The sequence below is a fragment of the Trachemys scripta genome, chromosome 12 (assembly GCF_013100865.1).
Source record: "Trachemys scripta elegans isolate TJP31775 chromosome 12, CAS_Tse_1.0, whole genome shotgun sequence".
In the NCBI taxonomy this organism is placed as follows: Eukaryota; Metazoa; Chordata; order Testudines; family Emydidae; genus Trachemys; species Trachemys scripta.
In genome coordinates this window covers 40,095,517-40,115,726 of record NC_048309.1, presented here as the reverse complement: position 1 = coordinate 40,115,726, position 20,210 = coordinate 40,095,517, and the positions used below count along the sequence as shown (strand labels likewise).

Below are 20,210 nucleotides of genomic sequence, written 5' to 3'. Positions count from 1 at the left end.
ACTAACAAATTTATTACAGCATAAGCTTTCGTGGGCTACAGCCCACTTCTTCGGATGCATATAGAGTGTAGCCCATGAAAGCTTATGCTCAAACAAATTTGTTAGTCTCTAAGGTGCCACAAGTACTCCTCTTCTTTTTGCGGATACAGACTAACACGGCTGCTACTCTGTAACTACAAAATGCCATTTTCAAAATCCCACCCTTAGTGATGAAAGTGGGAACAGTTTTGTGCAGTGTTTTTCTTCCAACAAGTCCACAGACAGATGAACTCAATTCACAGAAATTCATGGCTGTAACCCCTGGATTTCTGGACTTCAGTGGCCATTGAATAAAATCCTTGGTGATTAGCTCAGACCCAACCACTCACCCATGACTAGAATAAATTCAGAATCACTGAAGACAGAGGATAAAAGAAAAGGTCGTTCTTTCCTTTTACACAATCACCTTTATTATTTCAGTAGTAAGCACTGAAAGCTACAACCACCGGTTCCATATAAATGCACAGATCTCCAAGGTGAAATTACTAGCTATTAAAAATATTGTGAATACATATGTCAATACACCCTCAGCTGGTATGTATCAGCACAGCTCTGTTGAAGTCAATGGAGTTGTACCAATTTATACCAGTGACAGACCTGGAGCAAATTTTCTACACTAAAATGATAACATCCTTCAGCCGTGAATGGATTTTCTAAGCAATAAAACAGTATTTTTATATAGTGAAAAAATCAAACTGAGATTTTGCAAAGCTGCCTAAGAGATTTGGAAGCCTCAGTGTAATACTGTGGTAGGGAAACTTCCCGCTAAATATTCCTATTAAACAGAAGACTGAAAAAGAATACAAGTACTTACTATCTTGTGATACATCAGTTAAGAGTCAGAACTAACTAGCAATGAAGGGAAAGGAGAACAGAAAAAACTGAATAATTTAAAACATGGAAAAGAAGATCTGGGGACAAATCCGGAGAAGGTGATAATTGGGATAGACGTATTGAAGTCGCCGATTGACAGCAGTTGGGGATGTGGCCCATTGACTCCGAAGGCGCTACGTCCATTTACACCAGTTGGGGATTTGTTCCAACTCACTCCAATAGCGTTACACTGGTTTATCTGCCCCAACTGAAGTCTCTGGCACTGGTCCCTGTCTCCTGGCCTCAGCCCGTTGCTGGTTCACTCGTCACAACCTATGAAAACGATAGATCTGTGGTTAGACATTGTGGACACTGTCCATTTCACTAACCGGCACTCCGGTGTCTACGCTCTGGTGATGATCTGTAATGGCTGATGGCCCAGAGTCTGAGACAGAAGATCTGTGCTCGATTCTCAGGCTTTCTGGGTGACTTTGGGCATCGTAGGCCAACATTTCCAAAAGCAACCTCTCATTCTGGGCGCCTGACCACGGCCCTCCTTTCTGAAGGCTGCTGAGAATCTGCATCCGCAAATGGAATCAGTGGGTGTGCAGACAATTTATACCTGTTGGGGATCTCTCCATCGATTCCAGTGGAGTTACGGCTGAATTATACCAGCTGGAGATCTGGCCCATTGACTCCCATTGGCTTTCAATGGGATTTCGTATCCCAAAACTCCCATAAAGTCCTTTGAAAATCACTAACAATGACCCCCTAAACCCCGAAATGGACACTATGATAGTAAGAGTTCCTACCTCAGAAAATGAACAACTTGACCGTCATGAGCATGTTGAAGGCGATGCTTTTGGCAAGCAGAACTCGCAGACCCAGCACAGTCACTGACAGCATGTTCACTTTTTCCATGTTTGGCTCTGTGGGGGGGAAAAGAAGGGAGGGAATGCCTTGGATCAAATGGTTTTATATCAGCAGAAAGTGGGAAACACCTCAATAAAAATTATAAGAAAGAAAGAAAGAAAGAAAGAAAGAAAGAAAGAAAGAAAGAAAGAAAGAAAGAAAGAAGGCAAAGAGACATTTTAGAAAGAGAGAGAGTTAGCACAAGATTGAACGAAACAATCACAAATAATTAAAGAAAAATACAGCAATCTAGAGCGAGAGAAGACAGAGACACTTTGCACAGACAGGCAAAGTAGCATTCCTTTATTTTATCCAGACTGTGGATTTCATTTGTATTCAGCCTGTGTGTGACACTGGCAGGGCAGATGCCAGTTCTTGCCCAGGCTGCAGGCATTAGCTAAGAACTGACAAACTCATAGCTGGAGACCAGACCAGGTCACCTATTTGTTAGTTTTGCTCAAAATAGGTATTAGTCTTCTAAGAATGTCTCCAGGATTTAGACTCTCTCAGATGCTTGTAAGGTGCTGAATGCATCAGTCCCACTTGCCATGGCTGTAGAAAAGATGTAAGTTTTGCTTTATAACTTTAACAATATTTGCTCTGAACTTACGACCTCAGGCAGAAGACTCATTCCCCTCCCCCGTCCCCCTGCCCATCCAGATATACCATCACACTCAGATGGGCCACCAGGAACCATTGCAATACAAAGGATTGTATAGTGGCCCTATCACACCTGGGAAATGCTACTTGCAAGGAAGCTGGTCCTGTGGGCTTGGAAGCTGAATGAAGGAAATAAAGCAAGTCCACCGGAAAAGTTTCCATCTTTTTAGCTGTTTGAACTCTGAAGGGCAGAGAGTTCTGTCACCTTGGTCTGCCCTGACAACACTTTGAATTGACAGATCACTACAACTCTGCCACTCTTAGGATTAGCTGGTAACTCATTGGTGTGTCTATGTTTGCTTCCTTTAGCCTGTAGGAAACTCTCTTATTCCTTTTTCCTAATTAATAAACCTTTCGATAGTTTATTATATGATTCTCCACAGGCGTTGTCTTTGGTGTAAGATCTAGGGCGCCAATTGTTCTAGGGGTAAGTGACTGGTCTCTTGGGACTGGAAGCAACCTGAGTGTGGTATGATTTTTGGTGTAAGTGACTAAGTCCCATTTATCTGGGTGGCAAGATAGACTGGAGCATCAAAAGGGACTGTCTGTGACTCCATGGTAAGCCTGGTACGGTGATCCAGGAGTTCCCATTTGGTACTGAGTTGGTGAAATCTTATTATACAACACACCACCAGTTTGGGGTGTCTGCCCTGTTTTTGACAGTCTGCCCTGAGGTAGGCCCTCATGGTTGTGAGCCACTCCAGACAACCTGACTCCATGCATACCAAGGGCCCTCCCACATTCACCATCCATTTTCATCAATTTCACAGTCATAGAATTTTTAAAATCTGACATTTTAAAATCTGACAATCTGGCAGGGGACTGGACTCGATGACCTCTCGAGGTCCCTTCCAGTCCTATAATCTATGAATCTATGAATCTATGAATTTCACTGTGTTGTAACCGTGGGGCTCCTGACCCAAAAGTGGGCTGCTGGGGGGGGGGGTTAAGGCAATGCTAGGGGAGGTCGTGGTATTACCACCTCCATTTCTGCACTGCTGGTGGTGGCAGTGTTGCCTACAGAGCTGGGCTCCCAGCCAGCCCCCCCGGAGCTTCCTGCAGCCGTGGGAGGTTCTCGGAGATGGGTCTGACTCAGCCCTGGGAGTGGCCCCTGTGGGGGCAAAGGAAGTCCTGTCCCTCCTGAGCCCACTCAGGGCTAGCATCTGGAGCCTGGCACATGGTAAGCGCGCCCTGCTCTGCCCCTCCCCTACACTAACCAGATGTCAGGGGTGAGACCAGATTTCACAGTCCGTGATGTGTTTTTCACGGCCGTGAATTTGGTAGGGCCCTAGGAATAGCGATTGTTGGTGAGCAGCACTGCTGTGTGGAAAGAGCACAAAAAATATCAATACAACCTCCCCGCACCCAGTAATGAGTGAATGGAAATGTTTGAAAATCAGGTTGAAATTAACTTTTGACCTGGTCATAATTTTTTTTTTATTTCCCCCCCACAGAAAAAGTAGACATACTGTCAAAAACAAAACAAAACAAAACAAAAACACGTTGTGTTTTGGTGTTCAGCAAACAAACTGCCAGTGTTCCATAAAGAGTCAAACGTTAAACATTATTTTTCAACGGAGAGATTCCATTTTCAAATATCCGCATTGAATCCCACCCTCAAACAAACATAATCCCACTGGCCCTTCATTATATTTCATTTTATTTTGGGTAACTAACCTTCGAACGTGGGATTTGAAGATTCACACACTTGAGTGTTATTGATTGGGGCCGAGATGGGAGCTGTTGAAAGAGAGAAAAATGAAAATATAGTTCAATTAAAACAATTATGAAACAACAGATAAATACAACCTCCCCGCACCCAGTAATGAGTGAATGGAAATGTTTGAAAATCAGGTTGAAATTAACTTTTGACCTGGTCATAATTTTTTTTTTATTTCCCCCCCACAGAAAAAGTAGACATACTGTCAAAAACAAAACAAAACAAAACAAAAAAACACGTTGTATTTTGGTGTTCAGCAACCAAAACCCAAACAATTCTGGCCCAAAAGTTTAGCTGAAAACTGGGGGGGGGGGTGGAAATCAGCTAAAACCAGCCCAAAACAAAAGCCTTTTGGGGGGAAAAATCTTTTTTTTTCTGACTAAAAATCAAAAAATTCTCAAAAAGCTGACACTTTCTGTTAAAATCCATGCTTAAAAAAATCCTATTTTCCACCAAGAAAAGGTTTTGAAACAAAATATTTGAAAAGCCGTGATTAATTTAATGAAACAAAGTTAAACACCTAATCCAAGTCTCACTGGTGTCAATAGGAGGCTTTATGTGAAGTCGGATCACAAGTTAAGGTTGAGATTTGTAATCCCAATTCCCATTTCTGTAAATGAGAATTCAACATCCAAATCCATGAGGTGGCTGTGAAAATCTAAGTCATAATAGAAATATTTTCAACTAGCACTGGCTGAAAAATGTAAGGCTAGTTTCACCAAGAAAAAGTTACATTTTGAAGTTAATTTCATTGCTAAGTTCAAAACTGAGCCATGGTTTATTTTTTCAAACTTTATCTTGGTCTTCTTTTTTAAATCAAAAATAGAATCCAAATTGTTTTCAAAATTCTTTGTTTAGCTAAAATCCAGCTTTACATTACTGAAAATTCGAATCACCATTTCAATAATATTGTCGAGAATGTTTCCTTAAAAACTTTGATTAAAATGTCATGAAACATTAAATGGGGAAATTTGTTCATATTCTTAAAAGCTCATTTTTCAACACAGAAACATTGGGTTTGACACATTTCCCATCTAGGGTTAGATTTACAAAAGTGACTAAAGATGTATTCAGGTGCCTTAGTGATTAATGGGTGTTAGACGTCTAGATGCTATTTAAAATGTCACCGGGGTTGAGATTTTTAAAGGGATTTAGGCACCTAGTTGGACTTTTCAAAAACATCTAAGTGCCTAACCACCACTGGGACCTAAGTACCATTAAAAATCTGGCCCTAAATGAGTTAGGAAGGAACTGCGTAGGTGCTTTTGAAACAAAATATTTGGGCGCTGTCTTTGGGCACTGAAACACCACTGGACATCCGGCCCCTAGCTCCCATTAGAAGTTTTTTCGAACATTTCTGGGTAGGGATGGGTATCCTTGAATTCAGGACTATGACGCACCATGAAATGAGGTGCATCTGGAAAGCGATGATAAAATTCACATTTGCGCCATATAACTGTACCTGATTGAGGCTGCGTTTTATTAAAATATTCTTCGACGTGTTTAACAAAGCACTCCACTTTTTCATTCGGGTCAACCTTCACCACCTGGATCATGCTGTATTTCCCATTTGAAGAGAGAATGCCTTCTTTCGATTTGTATACCGAGTCTGTCTCAGGACGCATGTTTACTTCTATGGCCTTGGGGTAGAAATCCTTAGCTAAACAAGCCGCCGTCAACTTTTGGCCATCGCTTTGTTTTGGCGGTGCAGATTTCACAACAAAGACGGATGGACTGGAAGTCCCTGGATTTTCTGAAAACAAATAATTGATGGTTATAATTTAATTAGATTAAACTCTAAAGGGAGGGAGAGTTAGGTTAAGGGTCATAGAATAAAGTCATAGAATATGGAGTCTCTCGCCTCTGGGTCAGATATAGCAATGGAAAGGGCATCCCTTCCCCTCAGTTTTGGATATGGTGATGGGCTATAGAGGCTACATCTCCAAATTGCTGGTTCGGATACAGGCCCTGCTGATGGTAATTGGAGAAACCATCATCTGAGGTATTTTTTAAAACCCGTATTTCTAGATGCAACTTTCACTAGCTGGAATCCTTGCTGAAAATACCAGCAAGAGGTGCTGACGCAGAACGAACTACAGAAGACAGAGACGGGGAGAGAGATGGGAACTATGGCTGTGATTTTCAGAGGAGACTAAAGGAGTTGTGCACTCAAAAGCCCAGCCTGAAAACTCAAGAGTGGACATTTATATGAATATCAAAACCAATTCCCAGGTTCCCTATGTCCTTAACACTTACTTATATTGGTGAGAGCTCACATGCATCAGTAGCCTCTCCTGTGCGAGTGAGAACTTCAGTCTTTAACAAGGAGGCCTTAAAATTAGCAAACTCCGAACATCTATCGCATAACACTCAACAGCATAATTTAATCCTGCATTGGCGTCATCTTGGCACCTGTTCTGAAATTATAAATGCACCCGCGGGAAGGTTCTGCGTGGTCCACGGCTTTTTGATGTGGCCAAAACCCATAACCATCGCAATAACGGTAAGGGAGAAAGTTCAGTCAGTGGGTGACCGACTCTGCTCTCTTTTACTCCTGGCTCTACAAGGAATGCACCAGAAACCATGGCTCTACTTCCGGAGTAAAGTACCACTTTAGTGTACTTTAGTAACGGCGGCAAAAAACAAAAATCCTTTATTCATTTACAGCTGCCGATTTCCTCAGAGACTTTTGCAATTCTACTAAGAGCTATAACAATATTTTTCAACTCTTACTGCATCTTTTAAATGTGTTTCCCATGTGTGAGTGAACCAAGGAACAGAACCCTCTCTGGAGAAGTGTTATTATGGGCACTTTAAAGGCAAACAAATCTGATTTCATCAGACCACTTCATGCTGGTGTCTCAAAATGTTTCATTAACGTGAATATCCAGAAAACCTAGTTAATATGGAATGGCCTGAGGGATACAGGGGCACTGTCAGTGCCTGAAATTTAACTGCTCGTCGCCAGGGTTTTCTGAGGTGTGAAGTAGATGTTGACAATTATGTACATATGAAGAAAAACCAAGTTGCCTCTGATATAAATCCACGTTGCTGCATTGGAGTCAGTGGGACCAAACACCAGCTGGCGTCAATCAGCCATAGATCAATGGGATTCAATGGGGTGGTGCAAACTGACCTAAGAGCTCGAGCCTATCAAAGGGCCAAATCCCCCCCGGTGTAAATCAGCAACAGCGCTAAGTTCGATGGGAAATCTTTCCGTTCACACCAGCTAGAGCGCAATAACACCCCGCAAAGCGATCGAGTTCTGCACTGCTAAGAGATGTGCTGCTTTTCCAGTTGTGTTGGGTCTCCAGGATATTTTGTTAATTTAACTTACAATAAAAATAACAGGTACATGACACAGCTCTTCTCTGGCCTGGCCTATCCTATTGACAGCCCCGTACCGTGATCTCTGTATTATGCAGCCCGCCCCTGTGAGACAAACCCGACATTGCAAACGGATCCCTCAGAACCTTAGTGCGAAATGAATCTAAGAGCTGGTCAAACCAACCTCCTATCTCCACTGATAGTCATAAAAGTCATTAAAGCCGGACTCTCCCCGTGGGAACACAATTCCTGTTAATGGCCTCACTCCGGATTTAAGAACAGGAGTACTTGTGGCACCTTAGAGTATGTATGCATCCGAAGAAGTGGGCTGTAGTCCACGAAAGCTTATGCTCTAATAAATTTGTTAGTCTCTAAGGTGCCACAAGTACTCCTGTTCTTTTTGCGGATATAGACTAACACAGCTGCTACTCTGAAACTCCGGATTTAGAAGGGGATAATTTGGCCCAGCATACCCCCATTATCTAGGCACTGGAAACAACAGGTCAAACTGCTGGATGACCTAGAACCAGCGTGGCTGCACTGTAGGCAGAGCCGTGCTGGTTTGCACCAGCTGCGAACCTGTAGCAATGCAGTCAACTGACATATCAAAGATAACAAAAATGATACTTACCGGGCTCAACAGAAAGCTTAGTGCCTTTGCCAAAAGTCAGAGCTCTGGTCTCCCACGCACAGTGCTGCAGGGCCAGGCACAGAACTCAAGAGGCTGCTCTAAGAGTGGCTTCAGAGGAAGCCTGATTTGCACCAGTGAAATGGAGACGCTACATCTCCCTTTGGCTTATGCAATGGGAATCAAACACTATAGACGATACAACCTAGCTGTTCCTTCCTGGGCTCAACCAAAAGCTTAACTCCACTTCCAAAAGTCACAGTGGGAGCTTTCCAAGCCCAGCACTTTCTCTCCAGGCAGATAACTGCATAGTTTGTCTTAAACCCTACTCTAAAGGAAGTCTCTCAGATCACTTCAGTCTGAAAATTCAGCTGGTTGTAACTACTTCTCGGCCTCAGTCGTGCCAGTAGAAACAGGGACATTTGTTTCAAATGTGTCTCCATTTTCCTGGTTTGGAAATGCCCTTCCTTTTTTTTCCAGGAAGATTTCTCTTAACTTTTAGCAATAACAATATCAAAAGGGCTATAAAAATGACTCCTAGCATCAAACAATGCCGTTTTCAGGAAAGGAAAACATGTCAATCAAAATCTCAATTTAAAAATGATTAAATGTATCGTTCAAAAATACAAAAAACCTGAATGTTTTCAAAGCAGCTGACAGGTTTTGAACATAATGGATTTGTGGGGGAATGTTTATTTTCAATGTTTAAAAGCGTTGGTCAAAAATTTTCAGCCAACTATATTTATTCAGCCTGGATAACGTTCTTCTCCAGTGCAAAGGAAAAAATGGAATTAACAATGGGAAAGAAACGTTTTTATGAAAAAAAAAACCCACTCTTTATCTTTGTACTTCTTTGTAGCGCCAGAACAACCAGAGAATATCTCTCTCTCTCTTTTGAAAGAAAAAGTGAATTTAATGCTGGGAAAAGGTGCAGACTAAAGAGTGAGAGAGATGAACATACAACACTTACTTGGTTCCACAGCCAAAGTCGTGCCTTTCCCAAATATTAAAGAATCAGCACTTCGCACACAGTATGAGAAGGCTCTTCAAAAAAACCTGATTGGAAAGTGCTCTGAAATCTGTGAATTTCTGGATTACCTTCTGGAATCTAGGGGCCAAGTTCTGAGAACTTTACTCGCATTTATTAGCATCTTCTGTGCATGACCCTGTTAAAATCATGGGGCCTCTTGTGGAGTAAAAGATTCATGAACATCAGGGTGTCACTATCTTGCCCCAAAGCTGGGATTTTCAAAGGAACTGTAAGGATTTAGGTGTCAGATTCCCTTTGAAATTCAATGAGATCTGGGTGCCTAAGTCCCTTAGGCTCCTTGCAAAACCCCAGCCTTCACTATTAGTTTATGCGAAGCCTTCAAACTTTTTTTTGCCCCCACTCACCTGGCTGGACTGTGAGTTTAGTCCCATTTCCAAACGTGAGTTTCACAGTGGTAAACACACTGCTAAATTCTCACCCCGAGTCCCAGCTCTGGGTTGGGCACCTGCAGCATTTCTCTAGCACACACCTAGCTCAGACCAATTGCTCTTCCATTCCCACTGAAATGAGTTAATTCCTCTCCTAACAAAGGGGGAAATGGCTGTGTAGGAACCTGCGATCTCTACTGAGGAAATGCGATCATTTAGGGAGGTATTTTTAAGGTTGACAAATACTCCCTGATATTTTACCCCTGGCTAAAGCACTTGATGGGAAATAAAGTGTATACCAAGTTGAGGTTCTCAAAGATTTGGGATAATTCCTGTTAATATTAATGGCCATTTAGCATCCAAATCCACTAAGAGGCTTTGAAAATGCCAACCCTAAAGAACAATCTCTGCCAACTGCGAGAAGTTTCCAGCATCCCTTTGGTCTTAAGTTATTTGCAAGGGGAAACTTTTGACACTGCAGTTCTTTCCATTCCCCACCCCCGCCCCACAACACACTCTGGTGGTCTCAGGGGTGAGTTCTCAACCAATAATGGTAACAAATAACGCCTCGCGCTCATACAGCGCTTCCCATACACGAGTCTCTGAGAGCTTTGCAAAGGGGATACGGTCTCATTATCCTCATTCACAGATGGAGAAACTGAATCGCATTTAGGACTTGCCCGAGCTCACCCCACAGACAATTGTTAGCTTAAGGTGAGGGTTCCGGATTAGATTTCACACGGGGATTTTCAAAGGTGCCTAAGAGAACTAGGTGCTGAAATCAGAGGGACTTGTGCACCTAACTCACCTAGGCTCTGTTAGAAAGCCCCAGCATAAAGCCACAGGCCACGGTTCCAGCGCCAAACCCTAGGCCCCTGAATCCTTGTTGAGATGGCTCGATAAGCGGCTTCTCCCCTGAACACACAGCGGCTCCGGCCGAAAGTTGTACGTCTTTGGGACGGGCCTGAGGAGCGCGGCAGCGGCCGGAGCGCAGCGCTTTTAAAAGTCACCCCCTTTACTGAGGTGCCAAAGTCGATGCCTGGGAGCCCATCTTTAGTCACCCGAATAGGAACAATTCTTAGCCCCAGGCAATAATGATTCCGAGACGTTGAAGCATAACAAGTACGTACCTGGTTCCACCGTGAGCCGGGTCCCGCTGCCGAAGAGAAGAGCTGTTGTGGCACTGTTACACGCGGCAGTACAAAAACGGTGTGCCTAGAGAGCCCGCTTTGGTCTTTCCTAGCTACACGAACACAGCTTTGCTAGAGACCCCCAGAGCCGGGCTGCTCTTATCAGAGAACACCTTGAAACGTGCTCTGATCTCTGACACTCTCAAAGTGCGGAGCTGCTGGCACAACTGCACTGGGACAGATTCTTGGGTGGTGCAAGTTGGCATAGCTGGGTTACAGAGATCAGAAGGGCAATGCCGCCCTTGGGGGCAGAAAGGGGGAATAGACAGTTTATTTTAACCTCTGCTGGAATCCTGTGTCCAGCTCTGGTGCTCACAATTCAAGAAGGAGGTTGATAAATTGGAGAGGGGTCAGAGAAGATGAATGATTAAAGGATGAGAAAACCTGCCTGAAAGTGATAGACTCATGGAGCTGAACCTGTTTATCTTAACAAAGAGCAGGTTAAGGGGTGATTTGATCACAGTTTATAGGTATCTACATAGGAAACAAACATTTGATAATGGGTTTTCAATGTAGCAGAGAGCGGTTTAACGTGATCCAATGGCTGGAAGTTGAACCTAGATAAATTCAGATTGGAAACAAGGTGTATATTTTAACACTGGGGGTAATTAACCAGTGGAACAGTTTACCAAGGGATTTTCCAGCACTGGCCATTTTTAAGTCAAGATAGGATGTTTCTTCAAGAGATATTCGATGGGAATTATTTTGGGGAAAGTTCTGTGGCCGGTGATATACAGGAGGTCGGATTAAATGATCACAACGGCCCCTTCTGGACTTGTCATCTGAGGTTCTGTAAAATCAATAGCGCTTTGGCAAATGACACCCCCCGAGATTCCCACCCGATTGACTTCACTGGAGTTATGTCCATTTACCTCAGCTGCTGACCTGGCCCAGGGCCCGGGGCCTGGGGAGCTGGTCCAACTGACTTCATATGAGCTACATCCATTTACACCAGGTGAGCATTTGGCTTCACTGGTTTCTCTTGATTGACACCAGCTGGAGATCTGGCCCCTCTGATTGTAATGAAGCTGGACTAGCAGATATTTCCATGCTAGGAATTCACTCTACTGAGTTTTAACAGCAACAAGGACCCAAATCGTATACACGTTTTCTAGATTCACTAATGAACGCAATTGATTGTACCTCCCACCTCAAGGCCATTTTTTATCACTTCTTTTAACGGTGTTCTCAAAAAAATCAATATAAAAAAGATTGTTAAAAAATGCAAAAATTCACACAGAATATTAAGCTTCTCCCTATATCCAACTATTCCTTAACCCACCTCACCCAACAACTTGTAAATATACAGCGGTATGTATGACTGAACGCTCTCTGTGCTCTGTTCATGGAGGAGGCTTTTCAAAAGTGCCAAGGGAACTGTGCTCCTAGCTTCCTTCAGCATTTCTGGGAAATCTCCTTCATGAAGTATGCAAAAGGTTGAAAACATATAACGTTGCCTAGGGAATTTGGACACCCAAATCCTGTCATTGTCATGGGAATTGGGTTTTCAAGGGTAACATTTTCAAAAGCACCCACAAGCTAGATTTGTAAAGGTATTTAGGTTCACTTAGGCTGGTTTTATAGGTATTTCAAGATGCAGATAGGCACTTGGTGGGGATTTCAAACGGGTCGAGATGCATTGATTTCAATGGGAGTTAGAGATCTAGGTGCTTTTGAAAAATCTTACGAGGCACCTTTCGACAGCGGTAGTCACCGAAATACATTTAAATCTGGACCTTAGGAGCTGAAGCCTCATTGAAAGTCTATGTGACTGACTAAGTGTCTACGTGATTTCAATGGAAATTAGACACATGAGACTTTTGAGCATCTAAGCCTTGGCTGCTTTTGAAAATTTTACCCATCATCAACCAAGAACTGTTCTGCTGTCAGTTTCTATACAGAGTTGGATATTTCTGAACAATAAAATCAATCTTTCCCCCACTATACCCTTCCCCAAAAGCTCAAAAATACACTTGATAAATACTTACGTGGTTCAACTCTCAGCTGAGTGCCTTTCCCAAAGATCAAGGGCAATGTGTTAACACACTTCAAATGGGCCCTACAAAAACTTACATGTTCCATCTCGCTCAGAGAAATTCTGGAACTTCATGAACTGACTCACAAACCCCAGATCTTTTCCCTTTAAGTTAGAGCTTCATTTTCCAAAACAAAAACCAACAACGACCACCTACCCCAATTTCTTCAGTTTACACCCACAGAACTCGAGACAAAGAAATCCAGCAACCACTTATAAAGTTGTCCCATTGATCCACCCCATATTTCAACCCTCTCTGAAAACTGTAATTACTTTTCTAAATAGAACCTTACATTTCATGGGTGACATTTTCCCAATCATCCAAGCAATTTGGACACCCAATTCCCATTCATTCTGCAGGAACTTGGACATCCCAATTGCTTAGGCAGTTTTCGAAACTTCAGCCCCAGGTTATTACGCCATTATTTCAGGAACGTGAAAAACTCTCACGCTTCTTTTCGTGGATGAATTACTCACTTGGTTCCACAGTCACTTTGGTGCCGCTCCCGAAAATCAGTTTCTCATACTCCACAGAGTTAGAGAGCCATCGCAAAACCTCCCTAGAGCATCAGCCTTCAACCCTGGGGCCTGCGTTCTGAACTGACCTAAAACCCTGCAAAGCCACTGACGTTTAGGGCGCTGAGGCATTTTTACACCAAATCTGGCCCGGATTACCAGATCCTGAGCCAGTGTAAATCGGTGTAACTCCATTGACTCAGCAGAGCTACACCAATATATATCAGCTCAGGATGTAGACCACTGGCTCTGCTGTGGCTATGCAGATATGCACCGGCTAGGGATCGGGTCCACTTACTCCAATAGAGCCACATCCAATTTACTCCAGGGAGGGATCTGGCCCTTTGATGGCTATGGAGTGATGCCGGTTTCCACAAGTTGGGAATCTGGACCGCTAGGGCCAAAGGAGCTATGCAATGCATCTGAGCTGAGTCTTTAGCTGGCAAGAAAAACCTCTCAGACCCCAGAAAGCAAAATCATTTCTGTGTGGAACCACGGAGCAATGCTCCCCTTCCCTTCGAGTGTAATTTTAAACATACAAAGCGTTGTACTTACTTGGTTCTACTGTGACAGTGGTCCCTTTCCCGAAGATGAGTTTATCTGTATCCACATTGTTTGTAGCCTGCTGAAGAATAGGTCTCTAGGACCTCCGTGGACATGCCAAGACAGAGGACTAAAAACAGGACTTTATCCTTACAAGACACATTATCCAGAGCCAGGAAGTGTGTATCGTGTCCTATTTCTGCCAAAAATGAGAAAAAATCATTCTGTAGTTGAATGATTCCAAAGACTTTATTCCAGAAGATGCTTCTGAGCTAAACCTTCTTCCCAGCTCTTAGGATATTGCTCAAACTGTTTCTCGGGGGCTACATGGAAATATGAAGAAAAAGAATAAAAAGTACTGTAGTTACCTCCTCTGAAATTTCGGGTTACTGTATTTTTCCCCACGAAATATTGCTTTTCCTTCATCGGCAGGTTTTTGTACGGCACTCTATGGAGTTTGTGTCACTGTGCTCGTATATCCCCCCAACACAGTGCTACACCTCATTACAAAAATCCCTCTTCTGTCTCACGGTACAGAGCTGTGAGAGTGCCTGCAGCCATGTGACTTCTCAGGGACTGTTCCAAGAAAATCAAAGCGGTTGCTTACCACAGCTTCATTCCAGCCTCGGCAACATGAAGACGGGGCCAAGATTTTCAGACTTGCGGGGAGCCCAGAGCTTGAGTTCTAGACTGGCATTTTCAAAGGAGCCTAAGGAAGTTAGACACAGAGGCTGAGATTTTCAAAGCTACCTAAGGGATTTGGAGACAGATTAACAAAGGTATTTAGGCACCTATAGGTACAGATAGACACCTAGTGGGATTTTTAAAAGGGGCTAAGTAGCTTAGGAGCCTAACTCTCTTTGGAATACATGGGAGTTAGGGACTTAGGGCCAAATTTGTAAAGGTATTTAGGTGCCTGGTGAGATTTTCAAAAGCATCTAGATGCCTAAAACCAATGGGAATTACCACATAGAGACTTTTGAAAATCCCACTAGGTGCCTAAATACCGTTACAAATCTGGCCCTTAACCTTCTTAGGCACTGTTTGAAAATCCCATTGGTGACAGGGCAACCTGGTGACTGGCTGTGGCTGGAGCAGGAGCAGTCCATCAGAACTACCAGGCACATCTGGGCACATCTGGGCACATCTCAGCAAGGTAGCAACACCAGGCAGACTGTGCTGGCTGCTTTCATGAGGACCCTGCCTTGGGGGTCACTTGGTTAGACCCTAGCTTGTGGATTGGCTGGACCCTTAGAACTGGCAGGTAATTACCTCAGATGACTCATCAAGCTCAGAACACGCATCACAATTGGGCACCATCTGCAACTTTATGCCTAGATACCTTTGAAAATGTGGCCCCTGGGAGCCAGTGTTTCATTAAAGTCAATGAGACTACGGCCTGGTCTAAACTACGGCGTTAGATCGACATTCCCTGTGTTGGGTCTAATTTATAATGTGCCTGTCTACACTCCAGAGCCCTTTCTGCTGAAATAAAGGGCTTCTAAAATCGATGCCTGTACTCCACCTCGGCAAGAGGAGTAGCACTAGCGCTGACCTTCCTGGGTCGAATTAGGGGTGGTGTAGACACAACGCTGTATAATTTGATGGGATTGGCCTCCGGGAGGTGTCCCAGAGTGCTCCAATGTGACCGCTCTGGACATCACTTTCAACTCCACTGCTCTTCAGCCAGGTACACAGGCAAAGCCCTGGGAACTTTTGAATTTCATTTCCTGTTTGATCAGTGTGGAGAGCTCACCACCACGGCTGACCATGGCTGTACAGGTACACAAACGCGCTCCAGCGTGGAGCATGCAGGAGACACTGGCTCTGATCGCTGTGTGGGGAGAAGAGTCTGTGCAGGCAGAGCTCCGAACCAGCAGAAGAAACGCTGACGTCTGTGCCAAAATCGCACAGGGCATGGGGGGGAAAGGCTGCACCAGGGACACACAGCAGTGCCGTGTGAAAATAAAGGAGCTCACACAAGTGTACCAGAAGACAAGGGAGGTGAACAGTCACTCTGGTGTGGAGCCACAGACATGCTGCTTCAATGAGCAGCTGCATGCGATTCTAGGCAGGGACCCGACCAGGACCCCAACACTCTCCGTGGATACCTCGCAGGGGACCAAGGCGGCCATGGGCAACAACGAGGAGGACATTGTTGTTGAGGAAGAGAAGGAGGAGAATGCACAGCAGGCAAGCGGAGGATCCATTCTCCCTGACAGTCAGGACTTTTTCCTAACTCTGGAGCCAATCCCCTCCCAGGATCCACTGGTGTGGGACTGTGATGGCGGGGAAGGCACCTTTTGCGAGTGCACACTTCTAATCACACTACAGGGGTTGAAAGCAATTGTGGTTACTGTTTAATTTGAGGTAAACAATTGGGATACAGTGGTGGCCAGTCCAGCCATACAAAGGGTGCTCCCCAGAAAAGCCTGTTTATGTGCCAAGAGTTTCCCCACCAAAAAATGTCCCCATTTGTGTCCTGACATCACCTACCCTTTCGTGTGTGCTCACCATGCCTGCCTGCAAACCGAAATCTGCTGCCCAGTGCTCTGCCGTGTGCTGTACCTTACTGGCAGGCTCTTCTTTTAAAACACAAAATTGGCCGAGTACCTCAGGGAATGTATTTACTGCTGTGAAGTGTTCCATTCATTGCAAGAGTTAACCTTTTGTTTTCAACAAATATGTTCTGTAAGGCTACCCTTGTGGCTTTTTTTTTCCTTGCAGCTGCAACCTTGTCTGTGGGTGCTTCCTCCACTCCAGCACAAAGGCTGTCCCAGATTAGAAGGCAAAAAAAGCAGGGAGGGGAAGACATGTTCTGTGATTTGATGTGTTCCAATGAGGCTGACAGGGATCAGCTCCATGCATGGAGGTTCACACTCTCAGAGCATACGCACTGGCCAAGAGGGCAGGAAAGCATGCAAGGAACAAGACCGTGACACGCAAGAGATGTTGCAGCTTATAGGGGAGCAAACAGACATGTCGAGGTGTCTGGTTGAGATGCAGGAAAGGCAGCTAGACCTAGGAGTCCCACTGCCCCCAATGATGAACCAGCTGCCCTCCTCACCAAGTTCCATATCCTCCTCTCCCAGATGTCCTAAAATGTGTGTGGGGGTCCATTATCCCTTGAACTCAACTCCAGGGGATGGTTCATGGAGCAGAAAGCTCTCATTCCCACAGCGATTGTAATAAGCCGTATGTCCCTGCCCCTCCCTCCCTGTGTTATCAGGCCCTTACCTGGTTATCATTGCCATTCGGTGCTGTCTCTGTTCAGGATTTGTTAGCATAATAAAAATGCATGAATTGAGGACAAGAGGCTCTTTATTCACTGTGCACACAGTGGTTGGTGGGGGTTAGTTTACAGGGCAGTACATGCGAAAAAGGGGGCAGGTTGGTAAGGAACAACACACAGAACTGTCACATCAGTGTTGGGTCATTCATTAAACTGGTTTTCAAAGCCTCTCGGAGATGCAGTGCGCCTCGATGTGCTCTTCTTATTGCCCTGGCGCCTGGCTGCTCAGAATTGGCAGCCAGGTGATCTGCCTCAACCCCCCACCCCACCAGAAACTTTCCCCCCTTACTTTCACAGCTATTATGGAGCACACAGCAAGCAACAACAACAATGGGAATATTGCTTTCACTGAGGTCTAACCCAGTGAGTAAACTGCACCAGCGTCCCTTTAAACATCCAAAGACACATTTTACCACCATTGTGCACTTGCTTGGCCTAGGGTTGAACTGCTCCTTACTGCTGTCCAGGCTGCCTGTGTACGGCTTCATGAGCCACGGGAGCAAGGGGTAGGCTGGGTCTCCAAGGATAACTACCGGCATTTCAACATCCCCAATGGTAATTTTCTGATCTGGGAATAAAGTTCCTTCTTGAAGCTTTCTGAAGAGACTGGAGTTCCTAAAGATGCGTGTGTCATGTACCTTTCCCGACCATCCCATGTTGATGTCAGTGAAATGGCCCTTGTGATCCACTAGCACTTGCAACACCATTGAGAAGTAGCCCTTATGGTTTATGTACTCTTTGGCAAGGTGGTCTGGTGCCAAGATAGGGATGTGTGTTCCGTCTATCACCCCACCACACTTAGGGAATCCCATCATGGCAAAGCCATCCACTATGTCCTGCACAATTCCCAGAGTCACTACCCTTCTTAGCAGAAGTGAATTGATTGTCCTGGCTACTTGGATCACAGCAGCCCCCATGGTAGATTTACCCACTCCAAACTGATTCCCGACTGACCGGTAGCAATCTGGCATTGCAAGCTTCCACAGGGCTATCACCACTTGCTTCACAATTGTCAAAGCAGGTCTCATTTTGGAATTTCTGCACTTCAGGGCTGGGGAAAGCAATTCACAAAGTTCCATGAAAGTGGCCTTACACAGTCGAAAGTTATGCAGCCACTGCTCCTCATCCCATACCCACATCACGATGCGGTCCCACCAGTCTGTGCTTGTTTCCCAGGCCCAGAAGAGGCGTTCCACTGTGTCAACAAGCCCGGCTGCCGCTGCCAGCGTGTGCGAATTGCTCCATTCCATGGCTTCCAGCACAGCTGTTTGTGTGGCATCATATTCTTCCGCACGGTGACTCTTGGCTAGGCTCTGCCAATACCGCAGGAGAATGCGCGAGGTGTTTGTGATGCTCACAACAACAGCGTACATCTGAGCGGGGTCCATGCTTGCTGTGCTATGGCGACTGCATGTATAACCAGGCTTAGGAGCAAAAATGATTGTTTGCTGTTGCTTTCAGGGAGGGAGGGAGGAAGGGAGGAGGCAAGTGCATCATGGGAAGCTGACGACATGTACCCAAAATAACTCGTAAAAATGTTTTTGTCCCATCAGTCATTGGGAGGCTAACCCAGAATTCCAGTCAGCAGCAGGAACTGTGGGATAGCTGCCCACGGTGCATCGCTCCGTGCGTCAATGCTACCCATGGTAGTGAGGATGTGCTGTGCCGACGGAATGTGCATAGTGGGGACATGCAGCATCGACTTTGTAAAATCAGAGGCTAAATGTCGACTTAAATAAATTTGACCTAATTTTGTAGTGTAGACATGTCCTAAGGACACACTGTGATCAATACTTTGGCCATCGATTTTGTGGGTCTAGTGAAGTCCTGCTAAATCAACCACAGATTGCTCTCCTGTTGACTCCTTACACCACTGGAACAGGAAGACTAAGAGGAGTCAACTGGAGAGAGTCTCCCATTGACATCGCGTAGTGTGGACCCCGCGGAAAGTAGATCTAAGCTACGTCGACCTGAGTTATGCTATTAACGTAACTCAAATTGCATAGCTTAGTTAGGCTTTCATGCATAGTGTAAACTACACCAACATAAGCCCTGTGCCTCTTGGAGGTGGAGTTATTATGTCAGGGTAATAGGGTACTTACATCTGCAGCAGCAAGGCTGTAGTGTGGACACTGACATAATTAGATCGACATAAGCTGCCTTATGTTGACCTAATTCTCTAGTGTAGACCAAGCCTCAGGCTCCCATGTCCCAAAATGAATTTTGAAAATGGGACTTAAGCTCCTAACTCACCCAAGTACTACTGAAAAATTTACCTCATGCAAATTTAAAAGCCTAGCTTTACTCCATCATTTTTAAAAGCCTCAGCCATATCTTTCACAGAACCAAGCCAAGAATCGGCCTGCAGGGTGCTGGGAAATGGGCTTCTTCCCGCCCCCCCCCAAAAAAAGAAACAATTTTTTAAAAAAATCACAAAATTGACTTTTCAGTGAAAATATCAAAAAATTGAATATTCTCCCCCCACCCCCCTAAAAATAAACAAAGCACTAGTTTCAGGGCTGGCCTTCACACAAACTTCCAGCAAGAGAACCACAGTGATTTAATTCACACCCTCACCACCCTAAGGCAGATCAAATAGAACAGTGTTAACTGGAAGTCAAGAGAATCCACGCAGAGACTGCCACTGAAATGTGAAAGGTTTAAAATCAGTTAGTGATTTGGGTTCGAGCCCACGGCTGAGCGTTGGTTTTTCAGTAGGAACTGTGCTTCTTCACCACTTAGCACCACAGGACCACACAGGTGTTTTGAAAAATCTGGGCTCAAATCCTTGCTCTGACTTGGAGTCTCTGACAAATTGAAATGACGTAAATGAGTTATGTTGGTGATGGGGAAGCTATAAGAACCTAGATCTTCTGAATGAACTAATAATTTGTGATATGCTGCTGCACATTGCTTTCTCTGCAATTGTGTATCTATTGTTTCCACTTTTTTCTTTTGTTTAACTTGTTTATTCCACCTCATGCTTGTTCTGTTTTATTGAAGGTTTATTTTTGCTTATTTTATTGATTTAGGAGGGAAAAGCTGTCACCTCCTGCATTCTGAATCTCCCACTACAAACCTGTAATGACCACTTACATTTCTGACACAAACCCATT

General features: G+C 44.6%; 1 gene segment (V, D, J or C); it reads right to left on the bottom strand.

Moving 5' to 3' along the window:
- Positions 1 to 433: 433 nt before the first annotated feature.
- LOC117885462 lies at positions 434 to 18,482 on the bottom strand. The segment is given in 6 exon segments: positions 434 to 1,185; positions 1,665 to 1,781; positions 4,102 to 4,164; positions 5,607 to 5,897; positions 13,815 to 13,881; positions 18,228 to 18,482. Coding segments are annotated over 5 exon segments (792 nt in total).
- Between the last annotated feature and the right edge of the window lie 1,728 nt (positions 18,483 to 20,210).